This window comes from Ranitomeya imitator, chromosome 9 (assembly GCF_032444005.1).
Source record: "Ranitomeya imitator isolate aRanImi1 chromosome 9, aRanImi1.pri, whole genome shotgun sequence".
Lineage (NCBI taxonomy): Eukaryota > Metazoa > Chordata > Amphibia > Anura > Dendrobatidae > Ranitomeya > Ranitomeya imitator.
In genome coordinates this window covers 8,553,228-8,575,116 of record NC_091290.1, presented here as the reverse complement: position 1 = coordinate 8,575,116, position 21,889 = coordinate 8,553,228, and the positions used below count along the sequence as shown (strand labels likewise).

General features: G+C 48.3%; 1 protein-coding gene across 3 annotated transcripts in view; it reads left to right on the top strand.

Moving 5' to 3' along the window:
* The window catches only part of CSTPP1 (centriolar satellite-associated tubulin polyglutamylase complex regulator 1), a 168,959-nt gene that overhangs the window by 28,312 nt on the left and 118,758 nt on the right, over positions 1-21,889 (top strand). For all 3 annotated transcript variants that reach the window (XM_069738592.1, XM_069738594.1, XM_069738593.1), the window contains exon 2: positions 17,407-17,509. In XM_069738592.1, coding sequence (XP_069594693.1) covers positions 17,407-17,509 — 103 coding nt within the window. The remainder of the gene's footprint in view (positions 1-17,406; positions 17,510-21,889) is intronic.

The following is a 21,889-nucleotide window of genomic DNA, read 5'->3' as shown; positions in this document are numbered from 1 at the left end:
CTCACGGTCCGTGTTCGGTGCGAGCTCACGGTCCGTGTTCGGTGCGAACTCATGGTCCGTGGTTGGTGCGCGCTCATGGTCCATGGTCGGTGCGCGCTCATGGTCCGTGTTCGGTGCGAACTCATGGTCCTTGGTTGGTGCGCGCTCATGGTCCGTGGTCGGTGCGCGCTCATGGTCCGTGGTTGGTGTGCGCTCATGGTCCAGTGTCTGTGTGAACGGATGTGCCCCAGTTATCTGGTAAACGGTAACCCTAATTTATGAAGACATTTCCAATACGAATAACTGAGGAACCGACAAATGCCTAATTAACATAGTAACATAGTAACATAGTTAGTAAGGCCGAAAAAATACATTTGTCCATCCAGTTCAGCCTATATTCCATCATAATAAATCCCCAGATCTACGTCCTTCTACAGAACCTAATTGTATGATACAATATTGTTCTGCTCCAGGAAGACATCCAGGCCTCTCTTGAACCCCTCGACTGAGTTCGCCATCACCACCTCCTCAGGCAAGCAATTCCAGATTCTCACTGCCCTAACAGTAAAGAATCCTCTTCTATGTTGGTGGAAAAACCTTCTCTCCTCCAGACGCAAAGAATGCCCCCTTGTGCCCGTCACCTTCCTTGGTATAAACAGATCCTCAGCGAGATATTTGTATTGTCCCCTTATATACTTATACATGGTTATTAGATCGCCCCTCAGTCGTCTTTTTTCTAGACTAAATAATCCTAATTTCGCTAATCTATCTGGGTATTGTAGTTCTCCCATCCCCTTTATTAATTTTGTTGCCCTCCTTTGTACTCTCTCTAGTTCCATTATATCCTTCCTGAGCACCGGTGCCCAAAACTGGACACAGTACTCCATGTGCGGTCTAACTAGGGATTTGTACAGAGGCAGTATAATGCTCTCATCATGTGTATCCAGACCTCTTTTAATGCACCCCATGATCCTGTTTGCCTTGGCAGCTGCTGCCTGGCACTGGCTGCTCCAGGTAAGTTTATCATTAACTAGGATCCCCAAGTCCTTCTCCCTGTCAGATTTACCCAGTGGTTTCCCATTCAGTGTGTAATGGTGACATTGATTCCTTCTTCCCATGTGTATAACCTTACATTTATCATTGTTAAACCTCATCTGCCACCTTTCAGCCCAAGTTTCCAACTTATCCAGATCCATCTGTAGCAGAATACTATCTTCTCTTGTATTAACTGCTTTACATAGTTTTGTATCATCTGCAAATATCGATATTTTACTGTGTAAACCTTCTACCAGATCATTAATGAATATGTTGAAGAGAACAGGTCCCAATACTGACCCCTGCGGTACCCCACTGGTCACAGCGACCCAGTTAGAGACTATACCATTTATAACCACCCTCTGCTTTCTATCACTAAGCCAGTTACTAACCCATTTACACACATTTTCCCCCAGACCAAGCATTCTCATTTTGTGTACCAACCTCTTGTGCGGCACGGTATCAAACGCTTTGGAAAAATCGAGATATACCACGTCCAATGACTCACCGTGGTCCAGCCTATAGCTTACCTCTTCATAAAAACTGATTAGATTGGTTTGACAGGAGCGATTTCTCATAAACCCATGCTGATATGGAGTTAAACAGTTATTCTCATTGAGATAATCCAGAATAACATCCCTCAGAAACCCTTCAAATATTTTACCAACAATAGAGGTTAGACTTACTGGCCTATAATTTCCAGGTTCACTTTTAGAGCCCTTTTTGAATATTGGCACCACATTTGCTATGCGCCAATCCTGCGGAACAGACCCTGTCGCTATAGAGTCCCTAAAAATAAGAAATAATGGTTTATCTATTACATTACTTAGTTCTCTTAGTACTCGTGGGTGTATGCCATCCGGACCCGGAGATTTATCTATTTTAATCTTATTTAGCCGGTTTCGCACCTCTTCTTGGATTAGATTGGTGACCCTTAATATAGGGTTTTCATTGTTTCTTGGGATTTCACCTAGCATTTCATTTTCCACCGTGAATACCGTGGAGAAGAAGGTGTTTAATATGTTAGCTTTTTCCTCGTCATCTACAACCATTCTTTCCTCACTATTTTTTAAGGGGCCTACATTTTCAGTTTTTATTCTTCTACTATTGATATAGTTGAAGAACAGTTTGGGATTAGTTTTACTCTCCTTAGCAATGTGCTTCTCTGTTTCCTTTTTGGCAGCTTTAATTAGTTTTTTAGATAAAGTATTTTTCTCCCTATAGTTTTTTAGAGCTTCAATTGTGCCATCCTGCTTTAGTAGTGCAAATGCTTTCTTTTTACTGTTAATTGCCTGTCTTACTTCTTTGTTTAACCACATTGGGTTTTTCCTATTTCTAGTCCTTTTATTCCCACAAGGTATAAACCGCTTACACTGCCTATTTAGGATGTTCTTAAACATTTCCCATTTATTATCTGTATTCTTATTTCTGAGGATATTGTCCCAGTCTACCAGATTAAGGGCATCTCTAAGCTGGTCAAACTTTGCCTTCCTAAAGTTCAATGTTTTTGTGACTCCCTGACAAGTCCCCCTAGTGAAAGACAGGTGAAACTGCACAATATTGTGGTCGCTATTTCCTAAATGCCCAACCACCTGCAGATTTGTTATTCTGTCAGGTCTATTAGATAGTATTAGGTCTAAAAGTGCTGCTCCTCTGGTTGGATTCTGCACCAATTGTGAAAGATAATTTTTCTTGGTTATTAGCAGAAACCTGTTGCCTTTATGGGTTTCACAGGTTTCTGTTTCCCAGTTAATATCCGGGTAGTTAAAGTCCCCCATAACCAGGACCTCATTATGGGTTGCAGCTTCATCTATCTGCTTTAGAAGTAGACTTTCCATGGTTTCTGTTATATTTGGGGGTTTGTAACAGACCCCAATGAGAATTTTGTTACCATTTTTCCCTCCATGAATTTCGACCCATATGGACTCGACATCCTCATTCCCTTCGCTAATATCCTCCCTTAAAGTGGACTTTAGACAAGACTTTACATAGAGACAAACCCCTCCTCCTCTCCGATTTTTACGATCCTTTCTAAACAGACTGTAACCCTGTAAGTTAACTGCCCAGTCATAGCTTTCATCTAACCATGTCTCGGTTATTCCCACTATGTCAAAGTTACCTGTAGATATTTCTGCTTCTAGTTCATCCATCTTGTTTGTCAGGCTTCTAGCGTTTGCGAGCATGCAGTTTAGAGGATTTTGATTTGTTCCAATCTCCTCGCTGTGGATTGTTTTAGAAATGTTCTTACCTCCCTTCTGAGTATGTTTTCCTGGGTCGTCTTTGTTCGAGTCTAATGTTTTTCTTCCCGTCCCCTCTTCTTCTAGTTTAACGCCCTCCTGATGAGTGTAGCGAGTCTTCTGGCGAATGTGTGTTTCCCAGGTTTGTTGAGGTGTAGTCCGTCTCTGGCGAGGAGTCCATCGTACAAGTAATTCACACCGTGGTCCAGGAATCCGAATCCTTGTTGTCTGCACCATCGTCTTAGCCAGTTGTTTGCATCAAGGATCCTGTTCCATCTCCTGGTGCCATGCCCGTCTACTGGAAGGATAGAAGAAAAAACTACCTGTGCATCCAGTTCCTTTACTTTCTTCCTCAACTCTTCAAAGTCCTTGCAGATTGTCGGTAGGTCCTTCCTTGCCGTGTCATTGGTGCCAACATGTATCAGAAGAAATGGGTGGACGTCCTTGGAGTTGAAGAGCTTTGGTATCCTATCGGTCACATCCTTGATCATCGCACCTGGAAGGCAGCATACTTCTCTTACAGTTATGTCCGGTCTGCAGATGGCTGCTTCTGTGCCTCTCAGTAGTGAGTCTCCCACCACCACCACTCTTCGTTGCTTCTTGGCTGTACTTTTTGCTGTCACTTGTTGCTGTGTGCCCTTTTCTTTTTTGCTTGCTGGTATTGCTTCATCCTTAGGTGTGCCATCTTCATCCTCTACAAAGATTTGATATCGGTTCTTCAGTTGTGTGGTTGGTGATTTCTCCATGGTCTTCTTGCTTCTTTTGGTCACATGCTTCCACTCATGCTTCCACTCATTTCCGAATACAGACTTGTCCTGAGAGCTAATGGGTCCTATCTGCAGGGGTAACTAGGTGTGAATGTGCGGTGTGAGCTGTGTTTTATGTTTGCTACAGTGAAAATAACGCCTGTATATCTCATCCAGAGCAATCCGACCCCCTATGATGTGCGGCCCGAGGGTCAGGTCTGATAGCTTGCTAATGCCCAAATATCCAGCATGGAGGGGGTCAGCAGCCCCCCGATGCATGTCTTGCCCGATCAGCAGTGTTTGTATTCCCCTTTTAGACTGTTTATTTCCAGGTCGTGTGTGATCTGAAATAGCCCTGTGTCAGCCGTGCATTCCTCACATCACAGGTCAGCAACCACAGCCTGGGCCTCCCATGGACCAGCAAAGCCAGCCGAGGCCCAGCTGGAGGATGTGATGGTTCTGGTTCTTAGTCCTTGGCTTTTCTGTAAGAGGAGGGGTGTATGGGAAAGTCAGGTAAGAGCTGCCGACCGATATGTCACCTGTCTAGTGTGTATGGCGGCCTTGTGCTGCACAGACTGTAGCTTCTGGTCCGGTTACGCCACATTATGGGGACCCTCCAGCTGGCCCGGTCTTTTTCTGTAATTACATGGGCCATTATCACGATTTAGGAGGGGAGACAATACCTCTTTTTTTTCTCTCTGTGAAGACTCCCACATCTTTTCTCAACTATCACCGGCTGCCGGAAAATGTTCTGAGAATGTGCCGGACATCTCGGATGGGGAGGTGACCACACACAGTCATTCTGGGGGGCTTCTGGGTCAGGTTTCAACCATCCTCTGACAATCACAGGCTAGAAGATCACACCAGGTTTCATGTTCACAGACTGGGTCAGTGAATTAATGTTTCCGGAGAGTCGTGATCTTATACGGGGGTAACAAAAGTACGGGGTAAAACAAAGACCGATTAAATATTAGGCCTCGCTCACACCGCAGTTTTTCACGTACGAGTTCTGTCCACGTGATTCACGGAACGATGTCCGTGTATGTTTGTGAACCGAGTGCCCGAACCAAACCATAGGCGCCCAGTCTACGATCCCGCTCCGGTGCCAGTCTGAGTCAGTGAAGACTCGGCAGCACAAGCTGACATCCTCGCTGCATCCGTGAGCTGCCAATTGTTACGTTCCTTTGATTAAAAAAAAAAAGGAAAAACTTCTCCTATGCAAAAAAAATAAACTGATGGTAAAAACCGACACATTGCCGAAACACTGATGAAAATTGAACTCCCATCGATCAATTGATCTGATGTTAATCTACCTGTAGATTGCAGCCACTTAATATCGATATGCAGTAAATCCGCTCATTTTAGGCAGGGCCTACGTGACGGCGGTGGCAGCAGGACGCTGGTTTCAGTGGATTTTGGAAAGGGATCTGAGCTCGGTCTAACACTGAACAGGCCACTAAGCTTTACTTCCTCAAATAATGTTTCAGGTCCTCAGCTGTCAAGAGGTGGGAACCTTCCCTAAAGATGGAAATACAGAGAAAATACAGAAGGGAAATGTGAGAAGGTAAATCATGGCTCAAAGGCATCGCTTCCCCCGGCCCATGTGCAGGAAGCATGGAGCTATGTGATGGCGGAGGATTGCATTTCACAGGAAGGTCACAGCTGAAGCTCAGGCCTGGATCAGACCCAGTCCTATAAATCACCGCCATCCTGGGGGAGTGATGGCTCCTACCCTGCTGTCACACAGATCGTAGTCCAGCAGCAATGTGGAGGTCCTGGAGTCTATCAGCCATGCTGTGCTCTACTGACAGTGGCCGAAGGCACCAGGACATGGTCAGATCAGCGGCCCAACCGGCACAGATATTCCGGCACTGTCAGGATATGGCCAGATCAGCGGCCCAACCGGCACAGATATTCCGGCACTGTCATTACATGGTCAGATCAGCGGCCCAACCGGCACAGATATTCCGGCACTGTCAGGACATGGTCAGATCAGCGGCCCAACCGGCACAGATATTCCGGCACTGTCAGGATATGGCCAGATCAGCGGCCCAACCAGCACAGATATTCCGGCACTGTCATTACATGGCCAGGTCAGCGGCCCAACCGGCACAGATATTCCGGCACTGTCAGGACATGGTCAGATCAGCGGCCCAACCGGCACAGATATTCCGGCACTGTCAGGATATGGTCAGATCAGCGGCCCAACCGGCACAGATATTCCGGCACTGTCATTACATGGCCAGATCAGCGGCCCAACCGGCACAGATATTCCGGCACTGTCATTACATGGCCAGGTCAACGGCCCAATCGGCACAGATATTCCGGCACTGTCAGGACATGGTCAGATCAGCGGCCCAACCGGCACAGATATTCCGGCACTGTCATTACATGGCCAGATCAGCGGCCCAACCGGCACAGATATTCCGGCACTGTCATTACATGGTCAGATCAGCGGCCCAACCGGCACAGATATTCCGGCACTGTCATTACATGGTCAGATCAGCGGCCCAACCGGCACAGATATTCCGGCACTGTCAGGATATGGTCAGATCAGCGGCCCAACCGGCACAGATATTCCGGCACTGTCATTACATGGCCAGATCAGCGGCCCAACCGGCACAGATATTCCGGCACTGTCAGGACATGGTCAAATCAGCGGCCCAACCGGCACAGATATTCCGGCACTGTCAGGATATGGTCAGATCAGCGGCCCAACCGGCACAGATATTCCGGCACTGTCATTACATGGCCAGATCAGCGGCCCAACCGGCACAGATATTCCGGCACTGTCAGGACATGGTCAAATCAGCGGCCCAACCGGCACAGATATTCCGGCACTGTCAGGATATGGTCAGATCAGCGGCCCAACCGGCACAGATATTCCAGCACTGTCAGGATATGGTCAGATCAGCGGCCCAACCGGCACAGATATTCCGGCACTGTCATTACATGGCCAGATCAGCGGCCCAACCGGCACAGATATTCCGGCACTGTCAGGACATGGTCAGATCAGCGGCCCAACCGGCACAGATATTCCGACACTGTTAGGACATGGTCAGATCAGCGGCCCAACCGGCACAGATATTCCGGCACTGTTAGGACATGGTCAGATCAGCGGCCCAACCGGCACAGATATTCCGGCACTGTTAGGACATGGTCAGATCAGCGGCCCAACCGGCACAGATATTCCGGCACTGTCAGGACATGGTCAGATCAGTGGCCAAACCGGTACAGATATTCCAGCATTGTTAGGACATGGTCAGATCAGTGGCCAAACCGATACAGATATTCCGGCACTGTCACGATATGGTCAGATCAGCGGCCCAACCGGCACAGATATTCCGGCACTGTCAGGACATGGTCAGATCAGCGGCCCAACCGGCACAGATATTCTGGCACTGTGTGGTCTGGTAGCCCAATGGAAAATCCTTCTTATATCAAAAGCCTCACGATCAACATTAGAGCCTTTTCCAACTCTGTCGTACAAATGACCGTCCTCCAAGGGGTCCAGTACCATCCGTGAATTCGGCCACAGAATCTAGAGGGGTTGGGTTGGCCTTTGTGGGTAAAGGACATTATCCACACTGGCACTGTATGCGCCAGCCTAAAAAAAAGATAATTGAGAATAATGCATCAACTTTATTAAAAGGCACACACAACTTAATGAATTTGGCGCAGTTGTAGAAGCATAGACCTCCCAAGAAGAGGTGCAGATTTCTGCCAAAATTTGCATTTTTTTTTTTCTAAAATAAAACTTAATAAATCTGTTTTAAGTCATTGAAAAATGTATGGCTCCAACTTTTTTTAACTTTTGATGAGCGCACCTCAAAAATTTAGGACAATTTGTCACTTTTACATGGGGATTTTTTTTGGAGGGTTGGTGAAATATTTGCAAGTTTTTAGGCAGATTGCAATTTTTTTGGATTTATTTTATACCGAAAACTGTCTTGAACTACCTGATAAATGTAGGCCATACTTACAAATATGGTTAAAACATTAGAAAAGGTTGTGTCGTTCTCCAGCCACAATATGGTGGATACGACGAGATGTCCGTTCCCGGCCCCGATAAATCTCCCTGCATTTGTGTTGTCGTCCTGACTTTCTCTGACCTGCACATGTGCTAGTTACTTGATTCTTTAGGATCTGCACATGTTCTAGTTTTTTCCTTTTATTTTACCTGCACGTAGTTTTCTGACCTGCATACATGCCAGCATCCCAGCCGAGACCAGTGATTGGCAGCAGCGGTCTCTAGTGTGATCGACATTGTTGATCACTGAATGAAGGGATCGGAGACCAGCAGGGACCTCTGGATCTGCTTTAAAAAGTTGAACTAAAAGTCAGAGGTCAGTCCCGGGCTTTATTAGGTTTTCCAGACGTTTCCTCTACAGTCTGATTGTGCACAATGGGCTGTAGATGGGATTTTTCTTTTTTCGGACACTCATGGATTATTCATGGGGTTTGGTTAGAACAGTTGTTCCTGAGGACATTTCCGATGTAATGGTGATCACAGCCGGTGAGGAGACGTTTCCTCCTTGTTGCGATGGAATGCCATTTTGCTTTGGTACGGCTGTGATGAGCCGAACAGTGGGGATTAAAGACAATACACGATAATTGGTCCGTTTATTTATGGGCCCTAAAGGGGCATTCACCGGGAAGACATTGATGACCTATCCATGTGCAAACGTGCTGCCGATCTGACAAGGGCCCAACACACTCATTCATACCGGTATGGAAGCATTGTTCTCAGCAGCACATTACCCCTTGTACATAGATGTGCTGCCGACAATATCCATGCTCTATGGGGACAGAATGATTTTGCACTTTCAGATAACTAGTTCCCAAACTATTTTATACTTCTGAAACAACAAGCACAGGTGACACTCGCCCTCCTCTGATCTACGGCCGCGCTCTGCCGCTGGTCCAGTACCTTACATAGTAACATAGTTAGTAAGGCCGAAAAAAGACATTTGTCCATCCAGTTCAGCCTATATTCCATCATAATAAATACCCAGATCTACGTCCTTCTACAGAACCTAATAATTGTATGATACAATATTGTTCTGCTCCAGGAAGACATCCAGGCCTCTCTTGAACCCCTCGACTGAGTTCGCCATCACCACCTCCTCAGGCAAGCAATTCCAGATTCTCACTGCCCTAACAGTAAAGAATCCTCTTCTATGTTGGTGGAAAAACCTTCTCTCCTCCAGACGCAAAGAATGCCCCCTTGTGCCCGTCACCTTCCTTGGTATAAACAGATCCTCAGCGAGATATTTGTATTGTCCCCTTATATACTTATACATGGTTATTAGATCGCCCCTCAGTCGTCTTTTTTCTAGACTAAATAATCCTAATTTCGCTAATCTATCTGGGTATTGTAGTTCTCCCATCCCCTTTATTAATTTTGTTGCCCTTCTTTGTACTCTCTCTAGTTCCATTATATCCTTCCTGAGCACCGGTGCCCAAAACTGGACACAGTACTCCATGTGCGGTCTAACTAGGGATTTGTACAGAGGCAGTATAATGCTCTCATCATGTGTATCCAGACCTCTTTTAATGCACCCCATGATCCTGTTTGCCTTGGCAGCTGCTGCCTGGCACTGGCTGCTCCAGGTAAGTTTATCATTAACTAGGATCCCCAAGTCCTTCTCCCTGTCAGATTTACCCAGTGGTTTCCCATTCAGTGTGTAATGGTGATATTGATTCCCTCTTCCCATGTGTATAACCTTACATTTATCATTGTTAAACCTCATCTGCCACCTTTCAGCCCAAGTTTCCAACTTATCCAGATCCATCTGTAGCAGAATACTATCTTCTCTTGTATTAACTGCTTTACATAGTTTTGCATCATCTGCAAATATCGATATTTTACTGTGTAAACCTTCTACCAGATCATTAATGAATATGTTGAAGAGAACAGGTCCCAATACCGACCCCTGCGGTACCCCACTGGTCACAGCGACCCAGTTAGAGACTATACCATTTATAACCACCCTCTGCTTTCTATCACTAAGCCAGTTACTAACCCATTTACACACATTTTCCCCCAGACCAAGCATTCTCATTTTATGTACCAACTTCTTGTGCGGCACGGTATCAAATGCTTTGGAAAAATCGAGATATACCACGTCCAATGACTCACCGTGGTCCAGTCTATAGCTTACCTCTTCATAAAAACTGATTAGATTGGTTTGACAGGAGCGATTTCTCATAAACCCATGCTGATATGGAGTTAAACAGTTATTCTCATTGAGATAATCCAGAATAACATCCCTCAGAAACCCTTCAAATATTTTACCAACAATAGAGGTTAGACTTACTGGCCTATAATTTCCAGGTTCACTTTTAGAGCCCTTTTTGAATATTGGCACCACATTTGCTATGCGCCAGTCCTGCGGAACAGACCCTGTCGCTATAGAGTCACTAAAAATAAGAAATAATGGTTTATCTATTACATTACTTAGTTCTCTTAGTACTCGTGGGTGTATGCCATCCGGACCCGGAGATTTATCTATTTTAATCTTATTTAGCCGGTTTCGCACCTCTTCTTGGGTTAGATTGGTGACCCTTAATATAGGGTTTTCATTGTTTCTTGGGATTTCACCTAGCATTTCATTTTCCACCGTGAATACCGTGGAGAAGAAGGTGTTTAATATGTTAGCTTTTTCCTCGTCATCTACAACCATTCTTTCCTCACTATTTTTTAAGGGGCCTACATTTTCAGTTTTTATTCTTTTACTATTGATATAGTTGAAGAACAGTTTGGGATTAGTTTTACTCTCCTTAGCAATGTGCTTCTCTGTTTCCTTTTTGGCAGCTTTAATTAGTTTTTTAGATAAAGTATTTTTCTCCCTATAGTTTTTTAGAGCTTCAATGGTGCCATCCTGCTTTAGTAGTGCAAATGCTTTCTTTTTACTGTTAATTGCCTGTCTTACTTCTTTGTTTAGCCACATTGGGTTTTTCCTATTTCTAGTCCTTTTATTCCCACAAGGTATAAACCGCTTACACTGCCTATTTAGGATGTTCTTAAACATTTCCCATTTATTATCTGTATTATTAGTTCTGAGGATATTGTCCCAGTCTACCAGATTAAGGGCATCTCTAAGCTGTTCAAACTTTGCCTTCCTAAAGTTCAATGTTTTTGTGACTCCCTGACAAGTCCCCCTAGTGAAAGACAGGTGAAACTGCACAATATTGTGGTCGCTATTTCCTAAATGCCTGACCACCTTGCAGTAGATAAGTCCCGGGCAGCACTCTGTTGTCCGTGCACACATGATGTAGCAATACGGAGAAATCCAGGGCAACAATCGTCCTCCTTTTGTATCTTCATTGGTACAGAAAAATCGCAACGTTTTGGCCACGCAGTGCCTTTACCAAGCCATAGAAATGCATCTCTTTTTTTTTATAGCTTGATAAAGGTCCTGAGCAGCCGAAACATTGATTTTTCTGTCTGAGGACGTCTGGTGCCCTGGTTCCTGGACTTCACTGATCCAGTATCTGTTTTGGCTGCAGCAGTGACATCATGATGACTACCTCGCACATCACCACTGCAGCCAATCTCTGAGCTTGGTGGCTAGTGTCAGTTGTATAAGCAGGACTGCAAAGTTCGGTAATTGACTGCAGCGGTTATGTACTCACGATGTCACCACTGTAGACAAAACACACGAACCATAGTAGCGGCAGAGAGTCGGCGCTGGGCCCGGGGAGGGTGAGTACGATTTGTGTTAGTGGTTTTACAAGTATGAAGTCCTTTGGGCACCACTGTCCCCATACAGTCCCCATATAGTCACCCTATGCCAAAGGGGCATTAAGTTAGTAGGGGTTATGCCGAGCGTTCTGATGGCAGATTATCACACACAATCTCTGTCTCCCGAATCGTCATAGGTGACCTCTCATTCTCTATTCTGTCCAATCACCCTTCGGCTTGCGGTAATGCTTCTTAAGGGATCGTTCCACCTATGTGATCTCCTTAAAATCCAGAATCCCATTGATTGCGAGCCGTCTGCTAAGCCATGTGCAGTACATGAGTATGGCTTATGGCAAGGATTGGCCATAAATGTTAGAAGGTCTGAGCTTTGCGACCAGCTGTGGCCGTGAGCATGGAAGGAGCTGCACAGGGGGTCTCATCATTTCAAGGGATTGTCCATGTACATAAAATATACTTAAAATAGCAAAGTATACAACTAACTAATAGAGTTCAGTCATTAAAGGGGTCCTGATCAGAAGATATCCGCACAGTGCCGGATCCCGGCTGCTCCTCTTCAGGTGTGTGCTCTACGCAGGGGAGCGTTTCATGTCATCAGCGCTTCATGAAGGGGGCTGGTTGAATACTCACGCCAAAGCTCAAACAACCCCCTTATGTCTGTGTCTCAGCTGCGAGAGAGAAATGGGGTTGACTTAGCCAGCCCCCTCCACACACACAATGCTGATGATGTGTTCAGCACAATCCGAGCATGGTGCTGCCAGGACCCTGAATCACCTTTGATAGTTCAGCTGTATCAACCGAATGTATAAATTCACTATTTGAAGCATATTTAATCTTTTTTTCCAACTAGACACCCCTATTAACTACTTCTTCAAGTTCATTATTTCAAGGATAATTGGACCCCACCAATGAGAAAACTTTAACATCTCCTAGCAATATGTTGTCCTATTATATTGTGATAAAACCCTTTTAAAGGGGAACCTGTCACTCACCATAAATAAGTAATTTTTGTACCTTATGTAAACGCCGCTGTTCTCCTGAATCCGGCGATGTTTTTCTTTTGTTCCTGTGTTTCTCCGTTCCTGAGATACGGCCTCCCTTTCCCAGTATACAAATTTAGTCTTGTTACTAAGTGGGTGTGGTCCCTATAAACATGCCCACAGGAAGCCACTCCCAGTTGGCTGATAAGATGTGTATAATGGGAAGAGAGGGCCGTATCTCAGGAACGGAGAGGCGCAGGAAGAAAATAAAAACATCACCGGATTCAGGAGAACGGCGGGATTTACACCAGGTAAAGCGATTACGTATTTATGGCAATTGACAGGTCGTGTTTACACCACCTCTTTCTCTTCACTTTGTCTTATTAACCCTATATTGTGCACAGAATTGTAAACCTCTCAAGTCATGGGAAATGCGTTCAGCACTCAGGATTGTGACGGCCCTGATTCTGAGCAGATCACGGGCTCCACATCAACAATTTATGAGACGTTACAGGGTTAACACCATGTAATTACAGCTTTAAAGGGCCAGGCGCTCCAAAAGGAAAGTGTCAATATTATTTTTTCCTCTAAGTGGCTGCTTGCGATTTAATGGCCCAGGTTGGCTATGGGGGATTTGTGTGTGTCTGTGATTTATTACATGGCAGGAGGGTTTGCAGGTCATACAAGTATGTAGGTCAGGTAGCTCAGTAAGTGATACTTGACATTAGATTGTGGCCCACGTGGAATGAATCTCCAGGGGGCAACGACTGGAGAACAAGAAATGTGATGAATATTGGCCGAGAAGCAGAATATTCATAAAAGATTTATTTTCTCACCTTTTTCATAAAGTTTTATAGATGGCTCCACATTGTTTTCTCCTGTGACCCCAGCGATCGATGTGCGAGATCTCCCACTCACTAGGACATCATTGCTTTGTCTAACATTCGCCCCATGCTGCGTATTCGGGGGGTAGCGCTCTGTGCCCCCGCTTCAGTGACCTGGTGGTTGGACTTTAGGGGCAATGCTTGTAGCTGAGTGTTTCCATCCATAGAGCAGCAATGGAGGTCGCATCGGTGAGTACTAAGGTTCTGCTCTATCCATGCAGCAATGGTATGAAGACCCCGGAAAGTGTTAAAGGGGCAGTCTCCATATTGATACATGATAATCGTTAGATCGCATCCCCATCACTAACCATTACCATGAACCTTTTATCGCCTCTCACCTGGTGAGGTGGATCCACAAAGTCTCTGGCCTGGATGATCAGGTCTCAAGCAGTGTGACCAGATGATACCGGAGCAGCAGAGGAGTTGTGGATAGAGTTGTATCGCCGATGGAGTTGAGCTGGTGAAGTCAAGCTGGACAGACGTAGCAGAGCTGAGGAGCTGAGCTGAGGTTGTGGAGAGCAGGATGTAGCAGAGCTAAGTAGTGGTACTGGAGGTTTGAATGTAGCAGAGCTGAACTGTGTTGCTGGCGTACTGGGGACTTGGGTGCAGCAGAGCTGAGCTGTGTTGCTGGAGTACTGGGTGTAGCAGAGCTGATCAGTGGTATTGGCGTAGTGGGGACTTGGGTGTAGCAGAGCTGAGCAGTGGTATTGGCGTAGTGGGGACTTGGGTGTAGCAGAGCTGAGCAGTGGTATTGGCGTAGTGGGGACTTGGGTGTAGCAGAGCTGAGCAGTGGTATTGGCGTAGTGGGGACTTGGGTGTAGCAGAGCTCAGCAGTGGTATTGGCGTAGTGGGGACTTGGGTGCTGAGGAGAGCTGAGCAGTGGTATTGGCGTAGTGGGGACTTGGGTGTAGCAGAGCTCAGCAGTGGTATTGGCGTAGTGGGGACTTGGGTGCTGAGGAGAGCTGAGCAGTGGTACTGGGGACTTCGGTGTAGCAGAGCTGAGCTGTGTTGCTGGAGTACTGGGGACTTGGGTGTAGCTGAGCTGATCAGTGGTATTGGCGTAGTGGGGACTTGGGTGTAGCAGAGCTGACCTGTGTTACTGGAGTAGTAGAGACTTAGGTGTAGTAGAGCTGAGCAGTGGTACTGGGGACTTGGGTGTAGCGGAGCTGAGCAGTGGTACTGGAGACTTGGGTGTAGCAGAGCTGAGCAGTGGTACTGGAGACTTGGGTGTAGCAGAGCTGAGCAGTGGTACTGGAGACTTGGGTGTAGTAGAGCTGAGCAGTGGTACTGGGGACTTGGGTGTAGCGGAGCTGAGCAGTGGTACTGGAGACTTGGGTGTAGCAGAGCTGAGCAGTGGTACTGGAGACTTGGGTGTAGCAGAGCTGAGCAGTGGTACTGGAGACTTAGGTGTAGTAGAGCTGAGCAGTGGTACTGGGGACTTGGGTGTAGCGGAGCTGAGCAGTGGTACTGGAGACTTGGGTGTAGCAGAGCTGAGCAGTGGTACTGGGGACTTGGGTGTAGCAGAGCTGAGCAGTGGCACTGGGGACTTGGGTGTAGCGGAGCTGAGCAGTGGTACTGGAGACTTGGGTGTAGCAGAGCTGAGCAGTGGTACTGGAGACTTGGGTGTAGCAGAGCTGAGCAGTGGTACTGGAGACTTGGGTGTAGCAGAACTGAGCAGTGGTACTGGAGACTTGGGTGTAGCAGAACTGAGCAGTGGTACTGGAGACTTGGGTGTAGCAGAGCTGACCTGTGTTACTGGAGTAGTAGAGACTTAGGTGTAGCAGAGCTGAGCAGTGGTACTGGGGACTTGGGTGTAGCAGAGCTGAGCAGTGGTACTGGAGACTTGGGTGTAGCAGAGCTGAGCAGTGGTACTGGGGACTTGGGTGTAGCAGAGCTGAGCAGTGGTACTGGAGACTTGGGTGTAGCAGAGCTGAGCAGTGGTACTGGAGACTTGGGTGTAGCAGAGCTGAGCAGTGGTACTGGAGACTTGGGTGTAGCAGAGCTGAGCAGTGGTACTGGGGACTTGGGTGTAGCAGAGCTGAGCAGTGGTACTGGAGACTTGGGTGTAGCAGAGCTGAGCAGTGGTACTGGGGACTTGGGTGTAGCAGAGCTGAGCAGTGGTACTGGAGACTTGGGTGTAGCAGAGCTGAGCAGTGGTACTGGAGACTTGGGTGTAGCAGAGCTGAGCAGTGGTACTGGAGACTTGGGTGTAGCAGAGCTGAGCAGTGGTACTGGAGACTTGGGTGTAGCAGAGCTGAGCAGTGGTACTGGAGACTTGGGTGTAGCAGAGCTGAGCAGTGGTACTGGAGACTTGGGTGTAGCAGAGCTGAGCAGTGGTACTGGGGACTTGGGTGTAGCAGAGCTGAGCAGTGGTACTGGGGACTTGGGTGTAGCAGAGCTGAGCAGTGGTACTGGAGACTTGGGTGTAGCAGAGCTGAGCAGTGGTACTGGGGACTTGGGTGTAGCAGAGCTGAGCAGTGGTACTGGAGACTTGGGTGTAGCAGAGCTGAGCAGTGGTACTGGAGACTTGGGTGTAGCAGAGCTGAGCAGTGGTACTGGAGACTTGGGTGTAGCAGAACTGAGCAGTGGTACTGGAGACTTGGGTGTAGCAGAACTGAGCAGTGGTACTGGAGACTTGGGTGTAGCAGAGCTGAGCAGTGGTACTGGAGACTTGGGTGTAGCAGAGCTGAGCAGTGGTACTGGAGACTTGGGTGTAGCAGAGCTGAGCAGTGGTACTGGAGACTTGGGTGTAGCAGAGCTGAGCAGTGGTACTGGAGACTTGGGTGTAGCAGAGCTGAGCAGTGGTACTGGGGACTTGGGTGTAGCAGAGCTGAGCAGTGGTACTGGGGACTTGGGTGTAGCAGAGCTGAGCAGTGGTACTGGAGACTTGGGTGTAGCAGAGCTGAGCAGTGGTACTGGAGACTTGGGTGTAGCAGAGCTGAGCAGTGGTACTGGAGACTTGGGTGTAGCAGAACTGAGCAGTGGTACTGGAGACTTGGGTGTAGCAGAACTGAGCAGTGGTACTGGAGACTTGGGTGTAGCAGAGCTGAGCAGTGGTACTGGAGACTTGGGTGTAGCAGAGCTGAGCAGTGGTACTGGAGACTTGGGTGTAGCAGAGCTGAGCAGTGGTACTGGAGACTTGGGTGTAGCAGAGCTGAGCAGTGGTACTGGAGACTTGGGTGTAGCAGAGCTGAGCAGTGGTACTGGGGACTTGGGTGTAGCAGAGCTGAGCAGTGGTACTGGAGACTTGGGTGTAGCAGAGCTGAGCAGTGGTACTGGAGACTTGGGTGTAGCAGAGCTGAGCAGTGGTACTGGAGACTTGGGTGTAGCAGAGCTGAGCAGTGGTACTGGAGACTTGGGTGTAGCAGAGCTGAGCAGTGGTACTGGGGACTTGGGTGTAGCAGAGCTGAGCAGTGGTACTGGAGACTTGGGTGTAGCAGAGCTGAGATGATGGATTGCAGATACGTTTGTCAAGCATTTGACTGTGTTCATCCGTGCCATAGACTTGGAATGGGGGGCCGCTTGCACCACTTTTTTTCCTGTCAGTGGAGACACAAGACCCCATCCTAGCGATTGGTGGCGATCCCAGCGCTGATCTGACCATTTATCACCTATTCAGTAGATGGTTTCTGTGGACGTTCCCCTACAGAGGCAGATTATCGGGTGTAATGTGCGGCCGCGCTGGGCCCTCCATGGTCGCTCCTGGTAGTCGCAGCACTCAGACCCTGAGCTCAGGACATGGAATGTAATTGACTCTGGACTTGTGGGATTTTGTGTTCTGGGCTATGGAAATAATAGCACATAATTAATTCCGTCCTCTCCGCTCTGTATTTTCTGCAGCTCAGAGACACGTCCTGACCTACATGGAGGATGCCCTCACCCAGCTCCTGGAGCATAAAGATGAGGTTGAGCCCAGCAGCATCGCCAAGTTCTTCTCCGAGTAGTGAGTATTCCTTCTTTACTCCGTATATAACACACTGTGTCCTCCGTCCTCGGGACGCCTCTGATGCATCACCATAAGGCTGAGCAATGACTCAAAAACCGTAACCAAATCATGTTTAGAATATATAAAATACGGCCGAGCAAAGAATATGGCTGAAGCCACAAATCTTCATCAAGACCATGAGAGTCCAGATAACCGGCACATGGCTCCTACCAGAACTCTGCTAGACTCGAGGAGCATGTGACGGCCAGGAATGGACAGGCCGGGGTCATAGGACCTATGGTCTCCTATGGTCCTGGAAGCAAGGTGCAGCCCATCTCGTTAAGCGGGCTAGGAGCATTGACTGGCAGTGGTGGGCTTTACACATCAGCCATATCATCACCCAACTGGGAAGAAATCTGAAGACCTTAAAGGGTGAGTCCCATCCATCTCCGCGCTGAGCTCGGCTGTCCTCAGAAGTCCCATAGACAGTGAATAGAGTCCTCTCTATCTTGGACATCCCAGTAGCTCGGACCCCACTATATTGCATTGGGTGGGATACGTTGCTCCCAATACTGAAAGTAATCACCTATCCACACAGTAGTGGTAACTTTCTGTTCTGTTGGGGTCCATATTAAGGCCAAAGTCCTCCGTTGGGTTGATGGGAGCCCTGATATGAATTTCTGGTCCTTTTCCGCTAAGTGATGGCCATTATGGTGGTCTGAACAGGGAGCACAATGCAGGTACATATCCGACCACTCCTGCCATGTCCTGTAGATATTTCCGCCTTTTGTCTCTGCCATTATTTCCCGTCCCAGCCCTCTCCGTACTTGGATATGTTCTTCATGTTTGGCGCCATCGTTGGCTCGTTCGTTATATGCTCCTGTATCCCTCCTCTCATCTCTGCGCTGAGCGACATGATCCTGGCTTCCGTATCCCCCCTGGGGCTCGCACGTCCCCTCTTCTGCTATGACGGCTGGATTCCAGGTCAATTGTTTGATGTTTGCTCTCTCCAGCTTTCACCTCCAGGGCATTGGAAGCATTTAATGATCTGCCGTTTACACGTTACATCAGGAGAATAAGCGCCTTTTGTTCTAGTCAGTTCTTGAACTTGGGAAGGCATTGAAGTAGCTGGTCTTTTCAGAACTTTGGGCAAGTCCCCAGCTTTTTTTTTTAAATTTAGGTTGCTTATAGAACGCCAACAGTTTCTGCAGCGTTGTTCAGATTGTCGCCATTCTCAGCAGTGTTTGTCACAGCGGCACATACTAATCTATCAATATGTTCTGCCGTGTGGGAAGAAAGCGGAGAATCCAGAGGAAACATGCTCAAACTAGAGAAGAACATCGCCCGGCAGACGTTCAACCGTAATGGACTGCCAGACGTTCCAGCGTTCTCTGCAGATTTGTTTTTACAGCTCGTTGCCTAACGGATTGGCCAGCTCTGTGGTTTAGCAGTGATGGCATAATATACGCAGCGCTCTTTCCAGTAGAGCTTGGAATGAAATTGGTCAGGATCATTGGAGCACTCCTGATGTGGCCAACTTCAGCGCCCCTGATGTGGCCAGCCTCAGTGCCACTGCGCTCCTGATGTGGTTAGCCTCAGTGCCACTGCCTTCCTGATGTGGATAGCCTCAGTGCCACTGCGCTCCTGATGTGGTTAGCCTCAGTGCCACTGCCTTCCTGATGTGGATAGCCTCAGTGCCACTGCGCTCCTGATGTGGTTAGCCTCAGTGCCACTGCCTTCCTGATGTGGATAGCCTCAGTGCCACTGCGCTCCTGATGTGGTTAGCCTCAGTGCCACTGCCTTCCTGATGTGGATAGCCTCAGTGCCACTGCGCTCCTGATGTGGATAGCCTCAGTGCCACTGCCTTCCCGATGTGGCTAGCCTCAGTGCCACTGCGCTCCTGATGTGGTTAGCCTCAGTGCCACTGCCTTCCCGATGTGGCTAGCCTCAGTGCCACTGCACTCCTGATGTGGCTAGCCTCAGTGCCACTGCCCTCCCAATGTGGCTAGCCTCAGTGCCACTGCCTTCCTGATGTGGCTAGCCTCAGTGCCACTTCGCTCCCGATGTGGCTAGCCTCAGTGCCACTGCACTCCTGATGTGACCAGCCTCAGTGCCACTGCGCTCCTGATGTGGTTAGCCTCAATGCCACTGCCCTCCCGAAGTGGCTAGCCTCAGTGCCACTGCACTCCTGATGTGGCTAGCCTCCGTGCCACTGCCCTCCCGATGTGGCTAGCCTCAGTGCCACTGCCCTCCCGATGTGGCCAGCCTCAATAGTGCCACTGCCCTCCCGATGTGGCCAGCCTCAATAGTGCCACTGCCCTCCTGATGTGGCCAGCCTCAATAGTGCCACTGCCTTCCTGATGTGGCCAGCCTCAGTGCCACTGCCTTCCCGATGTGGCTAGCCTCAGTGCCACTGCGCTCCTGATGTGGCTAGCCTCAGTGCCACTGCACTCCTGATGTGACCAGCCTCAATAGTGCCACTGCCCTCCCGATGTGGCCAGCCTCAGTAGTGCCACTGCGCTCCTGATGTGGCCAGCCTCAGTAGTGCCACTGCGCTCCTGATGTGGCCAGCCTCAGTAGTGCCACTGCGCTCCTGATGTGGCCAGCCTCAGTAGTGCCACTGCCCTCCAGATGTGGCCAGCCTCAGTAGTGCCACTGCCCTCCAGATGTGGCCAGCCTCAGTAGTGCCACTGCGCTCCTGATGTGGCCAGCCTCAGTAGTGCCACTGCGCTCCTGATGTGGCCAGCCTCAGTAGTGCCACTGCCCTCCTGATGTGGCCAGCCTCAGTAGTGCCACTGCCCTCCAGATGTGGCCAGCCTCAGTAGTGCCACTGCCCTCCAGATGCTGCAAAAGCATGGCTGCCTTATACAACATCATCAAGAGCGCACATGTCACCACGGGTTTACAGCTACAGAAAGGAGCCACAAGACCGCAGCGTCTGATTTCTCCTACTCCTGCACTGATTAGAAGCACTTCACCTTCATATTAAATGGTGTAAGTTTCTTTCTAGCAGTGCAGGGGTTAATCTGCTCAGCTGAGAGCTCCTGGAAGCTTTCCTGCATTTAGTCTCTCAGCTGTGCCCTGTTAGCCCCTCCCATCTCCTATATAATCTGGGCCCTGGCTAGCACTCATTGTCAGAGTAGTTTATTTATTATTTATTATTATACATTTTGATAGCGCCATTTATTCCATGGCACTTTATATGTGAAAAAGTGGGCAAATATAGACAAACACATTAAACATGAGCAAATAACAAGGCACACGGGTACATATGGAGGGAGGACCCTGCCCGCGAGGGCTCACAGTCAGCAGGGGATGGGTGATGAAACACTAGGAGAAACACTAGGAGAGAGAGCTTATGCTGGAGGTTGTTGGTGGTTAATATTGGAGAAGGCGTTTGGTAGATTTATCTGTCACTGTTGCTAGGTTTTGGATTTGTGATAATTCCCTTCTTTCTACTTTGGTTTAACCCCATCCTCCACTCCCCGTTGCATACCTCAGTTTGTGTGAGTATATTTGTATGATTGGTATTTTTCATTACCCCTGTTCTTATTACCTTGTTGGTGTATTATGGTACACTACTACTCCCATCTTCCCTGGGTGGGGGAAAGGTACAGAACTATGGAGGATCCAGGAGGTAAGACGAGGTATGTGGTCCCGGCGTCTTCACCATCAGAAGTAATCCGGGGAACAGGGTGAGCTAGCGCGCTCCTAGTGTTAGGGACAGGGAAGGAGCCCCTGGTCTTGGGACTCCTGACAACAGTTGTGACAGCACAGAACTGGGCAGCGGTGCAATGACACTGCTGATCTGAACGGTCAATTACTCAGGATCGCACCACTCCTGACCAAGCAGGAAGTCGGGGGCAGAGAAGCAGTGCACTTCTGACATAAGACAGAAATAACTGTTCAACCTTGACCGCAGAGATGAGAAAATTCTGGGCTAGCAGCAGTGGCATTGGGAAGAAGTAGTCCCAAGTGCATTTCCACGCCCCTAGTGCACTTTCAGCCTGATTTGCATATGGCAAGACTGTCACATCAGATGTCTAAAAAATGGGTGTCTCTTTATTGGGGGCCAAGCATCTGTACAGTGGTACCACTGCTGACACATGTTGGAGCAGGGGAGACATCTCCGCAGTACCGTGCACCATGAGCAGATGAGTCCTGAAGAAGACAACAGTCAGGATTTTGTGTTTACACTTGGTTATTTCAAAGGCTCTTGGTAATTAAGAGGTTAATAAGATTGACCCTTCCCTCTCCATGTTACAAGCAATATCTGGTAAACTATTCAACAGGCGACCCCCTGGGAAGCCCCCCAGAGCCAGAGTCAGCCGAGCTGGGAACAGACATCTCATGTCTTCCTCTCCTAAGCTCCCAAAGAGCCGCAGGGTGAAGATTGCA